The following is a 22,129-nucleotide window of genomic DNA, read 5'->3' as shown; positions in this document are numbered from 1 at the left end:
GCATTATGGCTAATGATCAAAATCAGACCTCAAGTGGTATTGTGATTTCTTAATACGCTTAACTATGATGAGCATTGTGTACTTTTATTTGCTCTACTCAATATTTTCAATTTGCAGATTTTGTGCAATGGGCCTGGGACTTGTATACCACTATGTGCCATTGCTTTTGTTTTCAAGGTTTGCATAACTCTTTTTTTGGGAAACTTATGCCCTGTTAATTGGGGGTTTATTTCCTGAAAATTTGAGAACATTGTTAAAGTTAAACTGCAACTTTCAGGTTTTGGGGATAAGGTGGTCGTCCATTTTCTATGTTGAGAGTATTGCTAGAGTCAGAAGGTTATCTTTGAGCGGGTTACTCCTTTACAAACTACGGATGGCTGATCAAATATTTGTGCAGTGGCCACAGCTGAAGAGCAAATACCCTCGAGCTAATTATGTTGGTCGTCTCATGTAACACGACTCTTGTTCTTGCTCCTTTTAGGTACTTCCAGTTTCCCAAATTATACTCTATGTTCTCTAGCTTAACTCCTTTTACTTGAGTTAATATGTTAACTTTGTTGTGACATAGGTCGAACCAGAGTAAGCAAGTATATATAGATTATAGGGTTAGTTTGCCATTCTTTAAATATGTGCATGAGTTGCAATGAAACATATGGCAAGAGCTAATATTTCATTCCATTTTGATAGTAGATGAAGCAATCTAATAGATTTTTTTCATCCAAAGGCTAAGAAAAGTAGTTGGATTGTTTATTTGCAGGGTTAATCCAATTAGCAACCAAACCGTGCACTTCTGGGAAAAAAAGGTTGTGGGATACACTTGAGCAGAAATGTAGGCTAAGACGTTTATTCACAATAACATGGGATTTTTCACATCTGAAATGGTGATGACAATGACTTTGAAAAATACAGATATCTGACATTAACTTGGTGCATACAGGTTTAACTATACGAATTACACTGTAATCACATATTTGTAGAATATTTGTGACCTTGAAATGTAAAACTTGTTGACTTCATATGATGCAACATTTTTGGATCAATTAATCTTTGTTTGCCTGTAAATTTTTTTTATATGAGCATCCCCGATCTTTGAGCACTACATTATTTATGTGTTTTCGAACATAAGTTGAGCACTCGACCTATCAGCGTGACTAAGAATCGGCGGAGGTACAGGTTTCCGGCAGCGGATCCACATGTCCATTATGGGTGGGATGATGATGAACAAGAAAATGGTGATAAACATAAGACAGCGAACCCCACAGAGCCAACAACAAAGCCACAACCTTGACACCACTCATCTCATCCTTGAAAACCACGACCGCAACAACCGGCACGACGCCCACACCCACAGCGCTCACCACATTCCCGAACACAGCCGAGATCTTGATAATCAAAGCCACCATCCCCACCCCAAACACCTGCCACGCCGCCGCCGAACCCACCACCACCGCCGCGTACCCCGCCTTCCCCATTTCAAACCCCTCAACCTCCCCCTTCAGCTGCCACCACTCCCCGCTCCCGAAAAGCCCCAACACGAGCACCAAACTCGCCACCATCGACTCGTAGAAAATCACGTCCATGATCTCCTTCACCGTCTGCCGCCTCAACACCTTCCCGTACGCCAGCTGCTCGGCTGACTGCACCAGTGCGTACGCTGCCGCGCCGCCCAGCGTGCACGCGAACCCCGCCACGTACTTACCTCCGGGCGCCGCCAAGGCCGCGCCCGGCTGCAGGGCGAGGAGGACCGAGGAGAGTGTGAGGAGGAACACGGAATTGATAGCTGTGGGGCTGAGTTTCTGAGCGTTGATGAGGTTAGAGAAGAGGGCGTTGAATCCGAGCTGGGTGGCGCAGATGAGGGAGAAGGTTGAGAGAGGGAGATACATGAGGCCGACGGAATATAACATGCAAATGAATGCAAGAAAAGTGCCGAAACACGCGTATAGAGCGGGGAGCGCTAGAACGTGATCGGAGGAACGATCCGAGGTTTGTTTGTTTCTTGATTTGATGATGAAGATGAAAGGGACAAGTAGTGGGAAGCCGGCAGTCTGCACCAGCGCCGCCATGTATTTGGATTTGCCGCCTTTTTCGTAGTATAATCTGCCAAGAAGCGTCGCTGCTGACTGGCCGGTGAGGACGAGGAGTGAATAGACCGCCGGTTCCGACCATTTCTTGTATTGCGACGTATTGTTCTTGTTTGAATTGGCATTGTTATCTGTGGAGTTGGAGTCCGTTGCTTGAATCGGTATATCCATGGAGAAAGTAGAAATCAAGACGCTTTGTTTTTTTATAGGATTTTTGGCATTGGGACAATAGGAAGTGTACGATGTTTGCTATGCAAAGCATATATTTACTTGTTTGAATCTAATCGATTTTATTGATTGGTATTCAGAATTATACTCCCACGTAGATTTGTGATTCTTGAACATGCACATTCATAGTGTGAGTTCTATGCGCAATAAACGTGACTTTCATAGTTCACTATAAAAAGGGGAATTTACCGAGCATACATCATCAAGCTCCCGAACAATCAACTAAAATATTGAGCACTTTTCAAATATGAAAAGAACGGTATGAAACATCGGGGAAAAACAATGAAAGTAGCGTAGCAAGTAGTTTCCGAGCACGGTCAAAGTTCTCGGAACATTTTGGCCGAAGAGTTCGCGGGAGACATTTACACGGACATCATGAAATATTCTTAGCACCAAAAGAGCATCTGCATTCTATCAGATTATTCAAAATAAAAAAATAAAAAAAAATTCCGTTGCCGGGACTTGAACCCGGGTCTCTCGGGTGAGAGCCGAGTATCCTAACCAACTAGACTACAACGGATTGTTGATGAAATGTTATACTGTCGTTTATTAGAATTGGTACACTATGAGTACTTGTGGTATCAAAAAATAAAATGTGTTTCCATGTCAAATCCTTGATAGCCGTGTTAAATGATGTGGTAATTTCGTTTAGTGGATGTGAGCATGTTCATAGTATAACATATTATCCCATACTACTATTATTTACTCAAAAAATCCAATGAGTAATATATATTGAATGGAAAATCTGGTGTGTATTTTGTTTGGGGTCATTAAATAATATTATCTCCGTCCCTGAAAGTTTGACACAGTTTACCATTTCGATCAGTTTTTACCATTTTTAGTAGTGGAGCTCATATTCTACTAACTCATTCCTATTATAAAACTAATACTTTAAAATTAGGACCCACATTTCACCAACTTTTTCACTCACTTTTCATTATATTTCTTAAAACCCGTATCAAGTTAAAATATGTCAATATTTGAGGAACAGGTAGTAGTAATATATTTGCACGAGTGCAATTTTTGGACTTTGCCGAATAGATTTTGGCTCATTAAATCAAATTAATAATTGTAGCCTTTTCTTGGACTGTGAACTGAATAATACCTATTTATAGTACTACTAGTGTGTGGACAGAAATTCATCAACAATTGAAGTTCTAGTGTATAAACAACGTTCACATGAATGAATGAGCAGCATTTTGGACTTTTCAACCTCCCTTTAATATTTATAGAGGTGGGCTCGAATGTCCATCAAAATTAATAAATGCAGTTGTCTTGTCACACATGAGTATTTATTTATTGGGTCCAAGATGGCGTAGGACTATATTCGCAATCTTGGATATTTATTGTTATGTTGAGGACAAACAAAATGATCACTATTTTAAACCTTAATTCACCACAATGGAATTCAATGAAAATATCTTAGATTTTGGGACATGGTCTCATTATAGGCTTTATAGCTCCAATGGTGATGCTTAGTTGCGTAATTAAGTGCTTTACTAGTCTTCCACAATTGTTGGCATACTCCACTTTGCCTAGAAAAAAGGAAAATTAAACAATATCCAAACTATTACAGCCGTTGAACTAGAATTTCATTGTGTAAGTATATACTTTTTATATTGATTTGACCCCACTCAAGAAGTGGTCCTAGTTGTTGATCTTCTCCAAGAGCTACTAGTGATTTTGCCATTTGCATCTTCTTTTTACGACAAATGACTCTCGAACGCGTCCGTCCATCTAACCTTCTGTTCAGTGACGATCATTTGCACACGATGACAACTCTAAATGCTGAATTTAATACTTTTTCGGCTCTTATGAGTTGATTATAAAGTCATGGCCACACCCTGCTTAGATCCACCATTGCTTTATGTTCCTTAAAATTGTGATGACAAGTAGACCACATTTGACAAATTTTATGGTAAAATTTGGTGGGAACAGAGAACCCTAATCAATTCATGAGTTCACTCCAAGATCCCTTTCTCACAATTCATAACATAGATAGAACAATTTAGTTTGCACTTTGCAATGTGTTCCTTTCAACTAATAGGTCGGAAGTTCGTGTCATCACAGTCACGAAGCAAACGATAAACCACAGTTTAATCGATAATCAAGAATTCACAAAAATGAAAATTAAAGTCTAAGATGTAACCGGAGATGCTCTTTCATCAACAAGAGGAAGCTCCACACCACCATCGCTTCCTGATCTCTCCAATTCCTTCCTCTTCCGATCATCAAGATAATGCTGGTAGATGTAGGACACGAACCCCCACACCGCCAGCAGCATCGACACTGCCTTCAGCCCGGTCAGCCTGTCCCCGATAAAGATCACCGCCAGCACCGGCGCCGCCGGCAGCCCCAAAATGCTGATCACATTCGAAAACAACGACGAAACCTTAAAGATCAGCCCAATACACCCCACCCCGAACACCTGCCACGACACCGCCGTCCAAAACAGATTCATCACATACGAAACCCTCCCCGTCTTGAACCCCTCCATCTCCGCCCCCAGGCGCCGCCAGTCTCCGGCCGCGAACAGCCCGGCGACGATCGCGACGGTGGCCACCAGGTTCTGGTAGACGGTCATGTCGACGATCGCGCGTGTGGTTTCCCTCTTGATCAGATGCTGAAACGCCAGCTGCGTGAGCGACAGCATGATCGCGTAGCCGGCGGAGGCCGCGAGGGTGCATATGAATCCGATTGCGTATTTCCGCTTGGAGATTTTGGTGGGACCGCCTGTGGCAGTGTCGGGTTCGAAGACGAGGAGGGCGGAGGAGACGGTGAGGAGGAAGAGGGAGTTGATGATGAAAGGGGTGAAGCGCTGGCGGTTGAGGAAGAGGGAGAAGACGGCGTTGAAGCCGAGCTGGCTGGCGCAGAGGAGGGTGTAGGTGGTCACGGGGAGGTACTGCAGCCCGATGGAGTAGAGCATGCAGTCGACTGCCAGGAAGATGCCGATGGCCACGTAGAACGCCGCCAGGTGGAGCTTCTGGCGGCGCGTGTTGATGATCAGGTTCGTGTCGTTATCGTGAAAGTTGTTGTTATTGGTGGTGGTGAAGAATTGGAAGGGGATGAGGACGGGGAAGCCGATGACTTGGACGAGTGTGGCCATCCAGTTGCTCTTGCCGCCGTTGTCGTAGTAGACACGGCCGAGGATGGTTCCCACGGACTGGCCGGCGAGGACGAAGAAGGAGTAGACGAGCATTTTCAGCCACCATTTGTACCTTTTTGTTAGAGGTTTCGTGGTGATTTCTTCTGGTGAGGTCTCAACTGCTGGTGCTGATTCTGGTTTCAGACCTAAAGAGAGAGGGTGATTTAATTAACATAATAATAATAATAAAGGGAGATTAAAGAGTAATTGATTAAGGAGGAGATGTTACAACTAACCATTGATGTCTTGGTGAGCTTCGCCCATGGTGATTGAGGATTTTGATTGTGTGTAAATGGGAGGAGCTCTGGTTTTGTTTTAGTAAGGATTTGTGTGTCAACAGCTGTCAGTTCATAGCGATGATGAGTGCAGAATCGTTTCGCAGTTGCTAACTGCGCTACGCCCCTACTGTGAAGTGGACTTGTAATGAATATAATCCGGTTAATTGTGTCCTATCGAACCAAAATTTGGTATAAATATTGAATTTTGGGTCGTTTATTCAATGACAAAATTAGAAAACGAAATTATAGGATGAATGAAAATAGTACTATTAAATAAAATGGTAATAGTTGGTATAGAAAGACAAAGATAGTAGGCGGTTGAACTGCCGAATCCAAATGAAAGGGGCAAAATGTTGAATTTAGGACAAAACCGATAACGATTGGAATAACATTTACTATGTTCAAATGGCTATCTTCTATCTGTTATTTTGCGGAGAGTCAAGCTTGGTGGCGGTTGATGACAGTTCATGCTCTTCATTTATTATTTTTCATCTCCGATATACCACCTATGTCGTCGACATTTACTCTATTCTTAATATATTACTCCCTCCGTCCCCAATTAAGAGTCACACTTTTCCATTTCGGTCCGTCCCCGATTAAGAGTCACACTTTTCCATTTCGGTCCGTCCCCGATTAAGAGTCACACTTCATTTTTACCATAAATAGTAAGTAGGTTCCACATTCCACTAACTCAATTCACTCACATTTTATTATAAAATCAATATAAAAAAATGGGTTCCACATCCCACTAACTTTTTCAACCAACTTTTCTTTACATTTCTTAAAACCCGTGCCCAATCAAAGTGTGACTCCTAATGGGGGACGGAGGGAGTAGTATTTAATAATACTATAAATTTAGATCCTGAATTATGCACTAATATTAAATGCGTCTCACATATTTTTAAACAATAGTAATCGCATCCAATATTAGAACATCAACATCGGTGCTTTTGCGGAAGAGTTGTGCTCTTGCCGACGGCAAGAGCACGTCTATACTCGCCGCTGTGCTCTTGCTCTTGCCGTCGGCACGGTGTTGCTTAGAGCTGACAATTTTTGGCACGACACGAACCCGTACAAAATTAATAGGTATGTGTCAAAGCTTACTGGATTCGTATCCTTATCGTGTCGACACGATAACGACACGAAAGCTTCGTATCGTGTTCGTGTTACACGTTAAGAAATAATATTAATATATTATAATATTATTATTTTATTATTTATTTTAAAATTTTAAATTAAAATTTTAAATTTAATGTTAGAAATAATATTAATATATTATAATATTATTATTATAGTGTCGTTATTGTGTCGTGTCATATATGTGTTGTTATCGTGTTGTGTTGACCCGAAGAGGTTCGTGTCGTTAATGGGTTCGTGTCTGAGGGTAGCGTGTCGTGTTCGTGTTCGTGTTTAGAGTTTTTTTAACAGGTCATGTTCGTGTTTGTTGTTATCGTGTCGTGTCGTTATCGTGTCGACACGATAAAGACACAACACGCACGATTTGCCACTCATAGTTGCTCTTGCCTAAGAGCACGGCTATGCCGTTGGCAAGAGCACGAGCAGCCGACGTGGCATGCTCTGGTTGGTCAACGTTGGTTTATCATTATTTTTATTTATTTATTTTTTTAAAAATCCGAAAAAATCTGAAAAATTCAGATTTAATAAAAAAAATATTTTCTCACTTCCCATTAAAATATATCCGTTTTTCCACACTTTTAATTTATTTTTTCATTATTTTTACCCCAATATTTACACTTTCATCTATAAATACCCCCATTTCAACACAAAAAATCACACTACACCAAACAACTCTTTCAATCTCAATTTTTAGGAGTAATTTGTATTTTTTAGGATTTTAATTATGTAAATTTTTATTTCTTAGTAATTTGTAATAGTATTTAGGGTATTTTGAATGCATTTTAATATGTGGGAATGTTTTTAGTAATTGAAGTATTTAAATTAAATAACAGAATGGTGGGATCTTTGAGCATACTTTTGCAGAAGAGTATGGATGTGGGTGTTGTGCTGTTGCGGAAGAGTAAAGAATTAAAAATAAATAAAGGTGGGTCCGGATCCACATCCGTGCTCTTGGCAAGAGCATGGATGTAGATGCTCTTATTCCCATACATAGCTCAAAGACTAAATTTGTAATTCGTCCAAATTTTTTTATACCACCTTTAGTTGAAATATTAATAAACCAAGAAATTAGATCACGTACAAGCTTGTCACACTTTATGGAAAAAAATTAGCATAAGCATTTATTTTCTCAATGATATTTCATTTTTATTATTGCCAGCCAGTTGATTCAGGCGTGTCAAAATATTCGAATCTCCAATGTACTATCATTTCAACAACTAAACCAGTTGCTAAATAGTGAGAAAGGATTGGGATATCCACGTAATAACTGGCTTCCAAAAGGCTGAGCTCAAAATTTTTATTAATAGGAGTATATACTTTTCCAATATTTTTGTTAAAAAGTCATTTTTTTTCACGTGAAAAATGTATGCAGAGCTCACTTGGTTAGTATGGCAATTCTAGCAAATTTTTTTAATTTCTTTTATTTTATTTGTGGGTGTAGCAAAAGTGAAAAGTGACTACACAGACTAGTGTTTTATCACTTAAATTCTTTAATCGCATAGTAGTAGTATAGCAGCTATAAAATAGTATACTACTCCTACTAGTATAAAATGGAATTTATTCGTTCTCAACATGGTACTACTCCCATTTATATGATGATGAAAATAGTTTAATTAGTAAAATATTTCCTCTCCAGACAATAAATTTAGGGTTCAAGTTATGATTACTCAAGTAAATGAAGCATCTTTATTGATAATCTTTAAAAACTTAAGCCTACTCACATACAATCAATTATTGGAGTTGTGCCAAAAATGAAAAATCGCAAAGATAGTGAATGGGCTCCGCTCAATCATGTACTACTTTAGAGAAAATGTTTTTCCAAGACTTCTTTTGGAATTATATACATATCTTCTTCAGGCTAATAATAATCAGCTCAACTAAATCATAGAAAATAACAAGACTTCAAGTAGACAAGTGGTCCACTTAGATAGATAGATGGCGTGGAAATTGATTGTATGGAATTATAGGCTTCAGAAATATAACCACTATCTATATCTAAGTGGGAAAGAAAATCTCTGCCAATGAAGGGTCGAATTATTGGGCTGTGGTAACATAGGATAACTTTTTTTAGTATGTAAATGGTGATACTCTACCAATTCAATCTTCCTGGTAATAAAGTAGATCCAAAATAAAGTAAATTTTTTTGACTTCTACATCTAAGCAATAATCTCACCTTTTCTATATCTATTGACTTTCTTGGAACAACTAATTTAAAAATAACACTTAATTTAAGATGCTTATATACCAAGTACATAAACGTGTGACACGCCATCATTACCCAACTATTCCACTACCAAAACAGGTGAATAATGTGGTGAGATATGAGAATATAGATATGAGAAACTGCAGAAACAGAGATATAAACATTCTTACAAAATGTGTTCCACTTTCTCTTCTTTTTATGATTAAACTTCCTTATCAAAACTGGGAAGATGATTGATCAATATATGCCTAAAATTCTTGGGTTTACTTAGCCCCTTGCACCATCTCTGTCCCGCCTAATGGGATACAACACAACAGAATGTATATCTCGCTGCTGCAATCTTTTACAAGCCCGTGCTGCACAAGTGAAATAATCTATGATTCATCAGAGCAACAATGACTAAATAGGCAAAAGTCTATGGTTAAATAATGAGAACTAGTACATCATAAGGGTGTATTAAATGGAGTAAACATGCTCGAGACTAGGTTTAACATGATCAGAACGATCATATATTATCAGTGGATGATAAAGAACTTACTATTGAGGGATCTGAAGAAGAATAAAGGAAATGCTATATAAACACGCAGCAATGGCAGCCCCAGCAATACAATTTTGAAATAGCTTCTGGCTGTCTTTTGTTGGAATGAAAGCAATCTTGAGTGTATTTGTCAACTCAAAAAGTCGATATGATATCTGCAGCAGTATATAAATGTCTGTTTAATAACTTTACAAACCTTATTTAGAGCAACAGAATGGGTCACTCACCAAAATATAAATAGAAGTTGTCAGCAAGAAATTCAGCAAAGGATAATCCGGAATGAAAGAGAGTAGCCATTTAGGCTGTCCATTGGGCATATTGGACCTGCAGATATGCCAATAGATACTTTATAAGGCCTCATGGTTCAGATCAAAGTTTTCTTTAGCTGTATTTTGTTATTGTTCAAAATCTAACTATGTTCCAGATAGTTACATCTCGCAGATGCCCAGCATATTTATGTGGTTTAGTCTAGAAGCAACCTTAGAAACTCAGCTGACAAAACTAATAGAACTAAATTTTAAGAAACTTTCCAGAATACATGAGTTTATTTGTAAAGTAACGTTGAGAAGAAATCATATCATAATCGCCTACTGAAAGGCCAAATTCCAGAAACTTAGCAGTCAAAAGCGATTGACATGATACAAATGCTAGATGTTGTACATCATCTATTGAAATATATAAACACAAGCATGAAGTGCACAATAAGTTGGACAACATACCTCAGCCATATATGAAACTGGGAGATGTAAGTTTCCAATGTAATTTTCCCAAGCCACCTGGTACATTAGAACAATTTATAGTATCGATTAACTGGTAATATTTATTCAAATTGGGTACCATTAAGCTAGGGGAAATTAGGAAACAAGAGCACTTACGCAAAAAGGGTCAAAGAAAAATTCCGAAGATGCTGACTGAAATTTCTTAAGCAAATATAGACACTGGAACAAAATCAAAGGAAGCAAATGAGAAAAGCAGGAAAAATATACCCACAGTTGACACTAGCTAGAGCTTGGTTCCTACAAACTCGCAATATATTCTTGTAAAAGATGAAATTGTGCTAAAAAAGAAATGAATAGGGGTTTTTTTTCAGTACATACGTTATAGGAATCCACGACGTGTAAGGATGGAGCTTGTTGTACGAAATCCTATCCAGCTTGTATATGTATTCATACCACGAGTAGCCAACCTATGCCAGAAAATCAAGAAGAAATCAGATAAAGATTTCTAACAAAGAAACTGAACACAAAATCATTAACAGGAATCATGTAAAAAACAAGAACATGAAAGAATCATGTAACTTACAATTAAAGAAACAGTAACAATAGATGTTTTTATTAAGCGTCTCCGCTTGGTCTCAGACTCCTCTAGTTTTTCCATCCACTTCTCGACCTGCAACAAGAAAAAGTACACAATTTTAAGCTCATGAAGGGAGGAATGATGGAAAAATCTATACTTTTGGAGGATTACATTTGGGTGAAAACAGGCATATATCATTCCAATGATCCATATATATCGATCAAGCCCAGATCTAAAATGCCACTCATGTAGTCGTGGGAGATCTGGTTTCGCTGGATCACTATATCCTGTCATTCAGAAAAAATAAGATAAATATTATTCTGATATTAGTTTCACTCCAGGTGGACATTATTCTAGAATTACAGATTCAAACAAGTAGCTTAAAGGAGATTCAAAAGCTATGATATCCACCAACCTAATAGAAAAGTAAGAGGGCTCCACAAAATGTCAAAAACTCCTGGGATCTCCCACACCAAGATAACCACAACAAAGCACATAAAAAACTTCAGAGCCATCACTGATCTTATCTCGTTATATTTGTAGCCGATACCAAGGGCTCCATATACCATAAGAGTAAACAGGGTATGCATAGGGCAGATATAATATAGCATGTAGTCATTGTTGAGAACAATACAACAAAAGACCACGAAAAAGTTCAGTCTCCACATCATCTGCATAGAGAATATAATCTAACTTAAGCTGAGAAAAGCAAAGAACAAGTTGTAATAGACTAATAGGTCAAAGGAAGATAATTTGACTCAGGGTATATTTAACCTGAGCGAATCGAGCAACGCTAAAATCTTTTCTGATGTAATAGTAAGAGAAGTTTCCAAAACCAGTCATCCAAACATATGCAGCAATAAAAACACGAATTGCGTTGTAGATCTCTGATGCAGCAAAGTAATGGTACATCAGAAAGAGGACCTGTCAGAAACAAGGAGAAAAAAGATAAAATTAGGATTTTTGTGGGGAGAAGTGTTTTTGCAGCTACAGACAATATGAATATCGATTACTGAAAGGAAAGTGCAAAAAGAAATAGTACTGTTATTTTCCATTTGCCAGTACAATAATGAATACATATTTGAGAACATAAATTGCACATGAAGACTAAGTAATGCCCTCATACCTTCTGGCATCATATCAATCTAAAAGCTGGCCAGAAATAGTGAGACCATAAACTATGCGAAATAGTTCAGAAAAGTCAAAGATAAGGTTGAGGATCTCCTTGCCTGCATATATCCTTTCCACTCTTCTGTTTGATGGCGGTTAAGATAAAGGATGGATTTCCCAGATATTGGAGACTTGTCATTATGTTTCTTCAATGTAGTCATTGCTGAAGCTATGACAAGAAGCAAATACAGGAAAACAAACAGGTCGCGGTTGTAACTCTGTCCAGCAAGGAAAACGAAATAAGAAATGCAATTAGTTCTACATTACTTGAAATATTTTAATAAAATACAGTGTAGTTTAAGACCGACCTACAAGCTTACTGTAAACGAGAAAAAAATAGTGATTACTGTTACAATTTAAAAAGACTACTTGATTTGCTATTTTCCACTAGTACGATGCCATTTATATTATTATCTATCAAACAATTGAATGGAGCCTAATTATGGCATGCCTTACATAGAGCAAGCAGCAGGAAGGATAACCTAGAGTCTATAACTTTCTTTCTAACTAGTCCTCTAGCACTTCATTTAGCTGGATATACAAAGTAATCAAATAATTGACTTCGGTATCCATCTCCTATACCAACATTTTTCTCTTAATATGTCTCAGTGCCAGTCATGAATAAGAGCTAAAAAAACAGCCATGGTGGTATAAGTAAGATTATTTAAAACACTGTCTGGTATGAGTAAACCTACTTAAAATACTGATGGCCAATTATCCATGCCATGTTGTTCAGACTTTGCTGGTTAAGGAATGTGAACTATATTCTCACAATCCACTCTGCTCTACTTAATTGTAAAAACACAAATCTGATTAATGAAGTAAACTGATTAGAAAACGCACCTTGGTTGAATCTGCGAAGAAGTTTGTGCGGTCACACAAGTAGAAATAGAACAAAATGCCCCCAAATTCAGCCCTGCATAATATTGAAATATCATTGAAAAAATGACGATAGAAATATAAAGTGAAATCAAATTGATCAAAAAACTTACATTGCCCTCAAAACTTGTCGATTTTCCAGCAAGAATAAATCATCCATCAACAGAAACCTAGAGAGTGAAGCCCAATAAATGGTATCATAAACAATATTTACACTGACTCACCGAATGAGGTTTGTCTTAATAGATGGAGTGGACAACTTTGCGGATGATGATTTTGTTATACCACCTTCTATCAAGACAGCTCGATCATCTTCCTTGACTATTTGACTTTCTAACGTGGCCAAATTATAATCCGAATGCCTGCTAGCAGGGAAAAATTGTACGAGCAGATATTAGTATGAACTTAATCGGTTCGGCTAACAAACATGTATGCCCGTAAGGAGCTGGTATGGAAACATGAAAGGTGCTCACACTTTGGGAAAGGGAAATGACTTCTTATACTCCAACCATTCTGAATACATCCATGCTGCAATGACTGGAATAACTCCAAGCAAAAATGACACCTGAGCCATCATAACAATAGGTTTCATCACATCCATGGGAGAACAGATTCAAAATTGCAGAAACCATATCAAGCAGTAGGTATATAGCAATCAAGGTATACACAAAACTTAGTCCACATATGCAATTGGTGCAAAATTAGATGCAACTTAACAGCACATTCATACAAAGATCAAGTGGACTATAATCAATTTTATCCTAAATAACCATTCCTACTAATCAAATCATCAGCTTTCACTTTCAATGATAACGTAAAGATTGTGTGAAATCAGTTCGACTAAGCTAAAACCTCCGACTAAGAGGACGATCACCAAACTTCTCAAAACATAAAAATGAAACAAGCTTCAGATGCCAAATCCGCACCTGTCCAGGCGTGAGAGGTCCAGAATCCACTGCCATTCGCTTTGCCCGACGTGAATTAAACCTATTCGCGAAATCAATCGATCAAATCTACACAATTTCCATCAATCGATAGACACGCAGGTGAGGCAGCAGCACTGTGTGAACAAATACAATCAATAGAGAGAAGAGGGGAAAAGAGCAGAAGATATGTGGAATCGGAGATCTGAGGCAACAAGGAGTAGAAGGAAGCAGTGAGTGACGTGCAACGTCGTCGTTTGCTTCAACGATAGATAATTAATTTCGTCGGTTTGGACGTCACTCTTGTTTTCAAGCCAACTGTCACTGTCGGTTTGCCGTATTTACCGTATTTATTTCTATTTTCCGATAACATTACTAATTATTAATATTACCAATAAGAGAATAAAATTAATTTTGTCGGATTTGTTTATGCGTTAACGTTAATACGATTTTGTATTTTAATTGCATGATTAATTTGTATCTTTTCTTTTTAATAGTAGTGTACATTTATAATTTATAGAACACTAGAAAATCTGGACATTCCTTATTAGCTAATAGCTAGTATATTGTTAATGATAGAGAGTTATAGCTTAATCATGATAATAGTTATTTAATTTCAACTTGCATAACATAAATATGATTAGTGTGATGCGGATGTATAATAAAGTTTGTCACTTTTAGGAGTTTCATTATAAGTAAATAATTTGATTTGCTTGCTTTCAATGCATTTTCAAAGTGTGTAATTATTGGTAGAAATTGATCTGGAATATCTCGTTTCTGACTTTTGATCATATGTTTTATATTTTGAATTTTACATCCGAACATTTCAACTGGAACACGTTGGTTACACTAATAATTCCGTCAATTTTTAAAGCGGTTTTAACCGATTTTGATGGTTTTAACGGTCTCATTGGTTAGAACCGTTTATCGGTTAAACGTTTCAAAATTGACAGTTAGTGTAAGACCATTGTGATCGAGTTGAAATGTTCAAGATACAAATTTTAAAAGATAAAGTATATGACCAAAATAATAAAATGGGTATCTGATGTGACAAATTTGCCTCTTTACCTCATGTTTCTTTTATTGATGAGCCAAATAGAATTATCATTTTAAATATGATGGAAGGGAGTTGCTAATTCAGTATATATGCATAGGGGTTTGATAATCCATAGAGAAAATGGAGTATAAGATTTTACTGAACACGACACAGAAACACTAGTCTATAAATAATGCATGAATGTTAGAATATTTATTTAGGGGGATAAAATCCAAACATATATGTTGCGTTAGGTATTAATTTTGCGTGGATTAAATTGTAGACATGAGAGAAACCAGTCACGAACTAGCTTCCTAAAATCCTAAAATTTATTAATGAACTTTTACATCAGTTATAAGTTTATGATACATACGTCCATCGTTACAAATCTAGTCTCATGATTTCCCAACTAATTAAATAATTAAATTAAATTAAAAAAAAGCACGTACAGTTGTAGAAATGCTACTAGTGGCTCTTATTTTCGTTTATAACATATAATTGTGTTAACAAAATCTCATTGGATTTATCCAGTGCAATCAGCCAATCACTGTCAAGCGTAAATTATTTTTTTCAATATTAATTGGAAGTTGGTTAGTTTGGTTGATTGTTTGGTATCAGAAAACAGCACTTTGTAAGGATCACGCTTTTGTTAATTTCTTCTAGAAAAATAATACTAGTAGTTGTCAGTGGCGGAATCAGAAAATTTAGTAAGCGGGGCTGAATTTTTTTAATAAATAGTAATACTTAAAATATTTTAAATAATAATAATAATAATAATAATAATAAATTATTTAATTTTGCATATGACTGTTTTCGTAGGCCTAAGTTACTATTTATATTTTTCGCATTAGATTCAACACTTGCAAAATTCACTTTTTCCAAGCTCACAATCGGATTGGGAAATGAAATACTACTATAATTAGTTGAAGCACTTGCACTTGAATCATTCCTTATTTTTTCATGCACTACTACTACTAATAACAATAAGGTTTCTTAGATAATATATTCACATATTAATAAATTTATTAACTACCAGTACTTGAACAATTCAAATAATTTATATTCCCTCCGTCCCAAAATAACGAATAGTATTTCTTTTTGGGATATCATTATAAGTGAATCGTTTCCCTTTTAAGAGAAGTTCTTTTTTTACTTTATCCCCGTCTACTTTATTATCTCTTTAAGTCTCTACTTTTCACCTTCTTATACTTTACTCTTTTGACTTTAACTATTTAAATACCAATTCATTAAATTTTGTGACCAAAAGAAGTGTTTCCTTTATCTTGAGACGAAGGGAGTACTACTTCTAAGCACAATAAAAACAATTTTATACTAATTCTAATACCAATTCCACCAAGCCCAAGTGCATCATTAGTTTATTATAGCCCAAAAATAAAAGCAGCCCAGAAATTAAATAAATGGCTCAAGATTAATAAGCCCAACCCTTAGCTTGTCCAACCTAGTTCCATTTTCAATTTCACAGATGCAGCGGGAGTATGGATGGTTGGAGGGCAAGGCTCGCTTTTGGGCGGAGACCGGTCGGAGACAGCCGTAAAAGGGAGGGGGTTCGGAGTCCGGTGCCCAATGTGGTTCCGCCGCTGGTACTAGAGTTTTCATATCTCGCCACGATTGTGAATTTGTGATATCATAAAATTAGTGAAATGATATTATCTCAAACGTGTTTTCACTTTTTCATCAAGGAACTCTCCGTATATATCTTTTTTTTTTAGTTCTATATTTAAGGAATATCTAAAATTCTAAATATATAGTGTATTTTAGTACTATTTGGAAATCTAGATTTGAAATCACATACTACTTTCATCCATAAAAAATAATCTTAATAGTAGATGACATAAGTTTCAATACAAAATTTAATTAAATAGAATAAAAAACTAAATAGACAAAAAGTTAGCGATTTAATAATAGTGAAAATAGGATCCACCTAAAAACTTATCATAAATAAATAGACTAATATTTTGGTAAGAAGACTAAATAAAAATATGAAAATGAAAATGCATAAATGAAAATGGTTATATTTTATGGGATAGACGAAACAAAAAATACATATATATATTTTTATGAGACAGTGGAAAGTACTACTTGATATAAATCATGCCAATGTGATGGGAAAGCGAGTTCCTACCGGCTTTAGTGAGCACACGTAATCGATGAATTTCGAACAAGAAACAATAAAAACCAACCCTAACGTGAGGCTAGGGTTTTTTAAGAGAACCAAGATGAGAAAAAGTGTGTTTATTTTTAATTCTCAAAATGATTTCGATCTAAGGGAATTCTATAATTTATAGAATTCCCTATTGATTCGACAACGTTTGGGAAAGAATCAAGAAGAAAACACGAAAAGATTTGACTCTATCTTTAAAGGAAAATAGTTCTGCAAATAAGGAAATAAAATAAAAACAAATAAAAACAAATCAAGCATCAAACTATCGCTAGTGTGAGACGAAATCTCGATACTTCGAGTCGAGTAGCGTCTCTCCTTGGGCATCCTTTCTCGGCTCTCTAATCTTTGTTCTTCCTCTCTTTCTTGGTTCTCCAACCACCTCTGCTCCAGTGTCCAACGCATGGGCTCATGCGCTCCCGCTCATCCTCCGGCGTGGCGTTGCGTTGAGGTCGTATCAACCCCCCCTCCGTTAAGCGGGCCTTGTCCTCAAGGTGCAAATGTGGAAAATGAGCGCGAAGTAGCTCCTCGGAAACCCACGAGGTTAGCATTCACATCGGCGCCCACCGTACCAGCCATTGAACCCCGGAAACTTGTCGACCAACACCACGCGCCTCGAGACGCCTCCAACGGAATGTCCGGTGACCTCTTTCTTGAAAACCGGGGGAACTCCAACCCCACAGTTGGGTTCGGATGCCGTTTCAAAAAGGAAACATGAAAAACATTGTGGATCTTGCTGTCTTGGAAGTTGTAAACGGTAAGCAACCTTCCCAATGCGCTCCGAATCACAAAAGGCCATAGTCACCCTTTGCCGCTTGTTAGAGAGCGGTCCCCAAACCCGATTCGCATACGTTGGAGCTTAAGGAGAACCGAGTCCCCTACCTTGAACTCAACATCCTTCCTCCTACGATTAGCAAACTCCGCCATAGTACCGCGCCGAATACGTTGCTTTAAAGCATGTAAAGTCTCCTCACGTTCGTGTAATACTCCGCCACTTCCACTTTTGCGAGGGCCGCGCATATGTGTCAAATAAACTAGGCGGTTCCTTACCATACGAGCTTGAAACGGCGACTTTCCAATGCTCGAGTTCACACTGAGTTAAGAGCCAATTCAGCCCATGGAAGGCGAACAACGCTTTGGGCGGTCGTAACAAACGCACGCAAATACTTTCCCCGGGCGCGGTTCGTCACCCCCATTGGCCGTCCGTCCGGGTGATAAGCTTGTCGTGAATTTCCCAACTTTGTACACCGAGAGACAACAATTCATCCAAAACTCGCTCATAAAATCGAGTCGCGATCCGAAAGAAGCCTCTTCGGAAAACCGTGCAATTTCCCCACCGTATCCACAAAAAGTCGTGCCCCGTCGGCGCATCGAACCCGATTTCAAAGCACAAATGTGCATATTTGGAGACGATCAACGACCACCATAACGCCCGTATAACCGAATAGGGAAGCCCCACAAGAAGTCCATGGATGCCGCCTCCACACCCTATTGGGAATCGGTAACGGCTGAATCGGACCGTTTGGTTTATCACGGACATACTTTGTCGCTGGGCAAGTAAAACAGCGGCCACATAACGACGAACATCCCGGCGAAGACCTTGCCAATAAAATAGAGAAGCGACACGGGCGAAGGTCCGACGCCCCGGATGGCCCGTTTCCCGGGGCGTCGGCACTCCCTAAAATGCCCCGTGGTCGCCGAGTGTCGGGACAAACAAGCGACGTTTAAAATAAACAACCCATCATTGGCGGATACATGCTTAGGTCCGGCCCCGGCCGCCACCGCCGATCCAACTCAATCAATCGCCAAGAATTTTCCGCCAACCACCTCCAAAACCGCGGGATGGACGAGTTAAAGCTCCAAAAGTCGCGGGATCTCGACCAGGCCCCCCGACCGCGGGACAAAGCATCGGGCCCCCCTTGTTGCGCACTTCAGCCTTGTACTCAATAGAGAACTTGAATCCCATAAGTTTCCGTACATAAAATTGTTGATCGGGAGTCTGAACAACTTGGGTAACAATTCTTAAGGCTCCGTCATGCCCCAATCACAAACTCGCGGCCAAGCAAATACTGTCTCCACTTCTGACGCCTCCACAATAGCGTAGAGTTCCTTGATACGTAGAAGGGGCCCTGCGCCGGCGAGGCCCCAACTTCTTTGGGAAATGGTGGGATGATTGTTCCCCATCGAACGGCCCAATCCCAAAATCCGACGATCCGTCTCAAAGACAAAAGGGGTCGAGCGGGCATAGGACGGGCGCCGAGCTCATCGCTTCTTCAAAACCATAAAACTCTTCAAAGCCGACTCCGGCGGGAACGAATCTTCTTCAAAAATTCGTCATAGGGCCCCGATGATAGAATAATGCTGACGAAACGGGGATAATAACTTCAACCCCGGAAAAACCACGGAGTTGCTTGACATTCGGGCGGCGGCGGTTTACCATGGCCTCAAACTTGGCGGCCCCCATGTAATTCGCCCGCCGCAATGATATGTCCCGATAGTCGATCGTGGCTACACCAAAAGCACATTTGGATTGCTTGATGAAGAAAGAGTTTCAGCGAAGGGTCGACAAAACCTCGGTGAGGTGCCGAGTGTGGGAGTCCATCGAATCACGTAGACCAAAATATCATCAAAAAAACAATCACAAACTTGCGCAATATGGCCGGAATATGCTCATAACGGGCTGAAAAGTCGACGGGGCATTTATGGCCCAAATGGCATAAGGAGGAACTCAAAATGGCCATCGGGGTGCGAAAGTCGTTTTGTGAACATCGTCCATATGCATGCGGATTCGATGGTACCGGAGCGGGGTCCAATTTGGGAAAATCACGCGGCGTGCGGCTCATCAAACAACTCATCCGCGGTAGGGATCGGAAAATGGTTTTGGATCTGCCGCCGTTCGGAGCGGTAATCCACCGAAACGGAACGTGCCATCCTTTTGCGCACCAATAACACGGGGACGAGAAAGGGCTTGTGCTCACGTATTACACCGGTGTAGATTCCGGACTGCCTCCCCCTTCGCCTTCCGAAAATGTGGGTATCGATAAGGCCAACATTGATAGGTTACTTGACGAGGCCGATGAATCCGATGGTCCCGCGCCGTGAGAGGTAAGCTGACGGGACGGGGAACACTGACTAAAACGGCTAAGTCTCACCGGGAAACGGATTAACCGGGGGCGTGGGTTTGTCGGCCGGAACGGTCTACCGGCGGTCGAACGTTTGGCCTCCGGTTCCCGACGATCGGGAGAATAAGTTGTTGCACGAGATCGTCTCGGGGCGTATCTTCCCCTTGCAGGGGAGACGGGCCCGTATCGAGCTCGAACTTCATCCGTAGTGTTTTGTAATTCTTCGTCACATCCCCTAAGTCCGAAGCCACGAACCCCAAGCACAACATCCGGCCCCCGACATGGAGGAGAAAAGATCAATCTTGAAAGAGTGTCCCCGCATTACAAGTGGAGTGCTCAAACTCACATAGTCACAGCGCATAGATGCCCCATTACCAACAAATACCCTAAACGGAGAGATAACATGGAGGGGGAAGACAAAACCCTTTTCCGCGACGGGGGGTTTTGATAAAGTTGTGTGTCCCCCCCCACAATCGGTACGGATAGTGCGACCCGATGGGGCCCTGTCGGGCGACCAAAGGGGGGTTTGAGCTTTGGGCCGATGAAAAATCCGAGACACGTCCCCGGGGATCGCCATATTGACCCCTCCCCTCGGCATAAGGGGGAAAACCCCCTTTTGTGATCCCCCGCCAAAAAACCGGCCCCCCCCTAACAAGACAAAAAACTTCTTGGCAAAAACATGTCCCCGGGTGTTTTTTCGGGGACAATCCCAGCAAAGTTTGCGGGGCCCCCGTCGGCTCTCCGCCGATATGCGGGCCCCCGGATAATCACGGGGGCCGCCCCCCGGCCCATTTTTTGGTTGGGGGGGAAACGGTTTAGGACCCTCCGGAAGCTTGGACCCCCGGGTTTTTTGGCCGAAGAACCCCGGTCACCCCGGGCCCCCTCCGGGCCCCCCTTTTTCGGGATGGGCGAAGGGCCCCGGGAAAGGGGGCGGGGGCCTTGGGCAAGAGCTTTGCGCCGCCCCAATGATAGGGGAGGGGTCAGCAGCCGGCCAGAGAGGATGCTGGCCCCGCGATAAAGAGGGACGTAAAAGTGGTGTCTCCCTTTTTGAGACCTTCCGGATCGAGGGTTCAAACTCGGCTAGGAAAATATCCAAGGGGCCTTTTTGGCAGCCCCGGGCACCAACATAATCCTCCAAGATGAGAAAAAGTGTGTTTATTACTTTAATTCTCAATGACTCGATCTAAGGGAATTCTATAATTTATAGAATTCCCCCTACTTGATTCGGACATACGATTCGGGAAAGAATCAAGAAGAAAACCCGAAAAGATTTGACTCTATCTTTAAAGGAAGATAGTTCTGCAAATAAGGAAATAAAATAAAAACAAATCAAAACAAATCAAGCATCAAACTATCGCTAGTGTGAGACGAAATCTCGATACTTCGCAGGTCGAGGAGCATCTCTCCTTTGGGCGATCCTTTCTCGACTCTCTAATCTTTGTTCTTCCTCTCTTTGCTGGTTCGCCAACCACCTCCTGCTCCGAAGTGTGTCCCGCTCATCCTCCGGCGTGGCGTTGCTGATTGAGGTCGTATCAAAATATGAATAGAATATATGGGTTAATAGTAGAGATGCACACTAGAATATATGGGTTAATAGTAGAGATGCACACGGTTCCGGTTCCAAACCGTCGGTTTCGGGTTTTTTTTCAGTTCCGAACCAACAATTTTTCAGCATTTTTTATGATTTTCACAGTTCTGAACCGCCAGTTTCTTACAATTTTTTGCGATTTCGGCTCGATTTCACGATTTTTTTGGTGATTTTTTGCGGTTGCGGCACGCTTTTGTTTCCAAAACTTTAGAACCTGAACCAAACCACTGTTCCAAAAGTGACGGTTTTAGTTCTATTTAAATTTCATGGTTACGGTTTTGCGGTTAATTGCCCGAACCGTAAATCTTGGGCATCTCTATCTAATA

The 22,129-nt window shown here is 40.0% G+C and overlaps 3 protein-coding genes, 1 long non-coding RNA gene and 1 other non-coding gene across 6 annotated transcripts; 1 reads left to right on the top strand and 4 right to left on the bottom strand.

The window, feature by feature from the left end:
* Window positions 1-10: 10 nt before the first annotated feature.
* On the top strand, window positions 11-732 carry LOC125200302. The gene is made up of 4 exons (XR_007172712.1): window positions 11-36; window positions 118-177; window positions 398-481; window positions 569-732. It is a non-coding gene; the product is annotated as an uncharacterized LOC125200302 (long non-coding RNA).
* A 25-nt stretch (window positions 733-757) lies between these two features.
* On the bottom strand, window positions 758-2,252 carry LOC125200303 (purine permease 21-like). The gene has a single exon (XM_048097975.1). The coding sequence runs from the start codon at window positions 2,250-2,252 to the stop codon at window positions 1,152-1,154; it is 1,101 nt and encodes a 366-aa protein (XP_047953932.1). The 3' UTR covers window positions 758-1,151.
* Window positions 2,253-2,756: 504 nt separating this feature from the next.
* On the bottom strand, window positions 2,757-2,829 carry TRNAE-CUC. Its single transcript has one exon. It is a non-coding gene; the product is annotated as a tRNA-Glu (tRNA).
* A 1,492-nt stretch (window positions 2,830-4,321) lies between these two features.
* Window positions 4,322-5,903, bottom strand: LOC125200301 (probable purine permease 10). The gene is made up of 2 exons (XM_048097974.1): window positions 5,691-5,903; window positions 4,322-5,600 (listed from the first exon to the last, which is right to left on the bottom strand). The coding sequence occupies exons 1-2, from the start codon at window positions 5,716-5,718 to the stop codon at window positions 4,447-4,449; spliced, it is 1,182 nt and encodes a 393-aa protein (XP_047953931.1). The 5' UTR covers window positions 5,719-5,903; the 3' UTR covers window positions 4,322-4,446.
* Window positions 5,904-9,176: 3,273 nt separating this feature from the next.
* LOC125200304 (protein REDUCED WALL ACETYLATION 3-like) lies at window positions 9,177-14,153 on the bottom strand. 2 transcript variants are annotated; one of them, XM_048097976.1, is made up of 16 exons: window positions 13,882-14,153; window positions 13,429-13,520; window positions 13,180-13,320; window positions 13,069-13,125; window positions 12,920-12,992; window positions 12,136-12,294; window positions 11,681-11,830; window positions 11,322-11,577; window positions 11,078-11,193; window positions 10,913-10,999; window positions 10,708-10,796; window positions 10,486-10,548; window positions 10,330-10,386; window positions 9,838-9,934; window positions 9,611-9,765; window positions 9,177-9,428 (listed from the first exon to the last, which is right to left on the bottom strand). In XM_048097976.1, the coding sequence occupies exons 1-16, from the start codon at window positions 13,915-13,917 to the stop codon at window positions 9,416-9,418; spliced, it is 1,641 nt and encodes a 546-aa protein (XP_047953933.1). In that variant the 5' UTR covers window positions 13,918-14,153; the 3' UTR covers window positions 9,177-9,415. The 2 variants fall into 2 exon arrangements, with proteins under 2 accessions (XP_047953933.1, XP_047953936.1); XM_048097979.1 differs by having other exon boundaries at window positions 13,180-13,317.
* Between the last annotated feature and the right edge of the window lie 7,976 nt (window positions 14,154-22,129).

This window comes from Salvia hispanica, unplaced genomic scaffold (assembly GCF_023119035.1).
Source record: "Salvia hispanica cultivar TCC Black 2014 unplaced genomic scaffold, UniMelb_Shisp_WGS_1.0 HiC_scaffold_896, whole genome shotgun sequence".
Lineage (NCBI taxonomy): Eukaryota > Viridiplantae > Streptophyta > Magnoliopsida > Lamiales > Lamiaceae > Salvia > Salvia hispanica.
Note: the sequence above shows the minus strand (reverse complement) of the source record. Positions and strands in the feature narration are given on the sequence as shown.

What these genes read in the sequence shown, in the direction of transcription:
- LOC125200303 (XM_048097975.1), bottom strand. Translation starts at nt 2,252, where the DNA reads ATGGATATACCGATTCAAGCAACGGACTCCAACTCCACAGATAACAAT.
- LOC125200301 (XM_048097974.1), bottom strand. Translation starts at nt 5,718, where the DNA reads ATGGGCGAAGCTCACCAAGACATCAATG. An exon ending in AGCTCACCAAGACATCAATG is followed by an intron (nt 5,601 to 5,690) that starts GTTAGTTGTAAC and finishes CTCTCTCTTTAG; the next exon opens with GTCTGAAACCAGAATCAGCA.
- LOC125200304 (XM_048097976.1), bottom strand. Translation starts at nt 13,917, where the DNA reads ATGGCAGTGGATTCTGGACCTCTCACGCCTGGACAG. An exon ending in GACCTCTCACGCCTGGACAG is followed by an intron (nt 13,521 to 13,881) that starts GTGCGGATTTGG and finishes ATGATGGCTCAG; the next exon opens with GTGTCATTTTTGCTTGGAGT. An exon ending in ATTAAGACAAACCTCATTCG is followed by an intron (nt 13,126 to 13,179) that starts GTGAGTCAGTGT and finishes TTCACTCTCTAG; the next exon opens with GTTTCTGTTGATGGATGATT.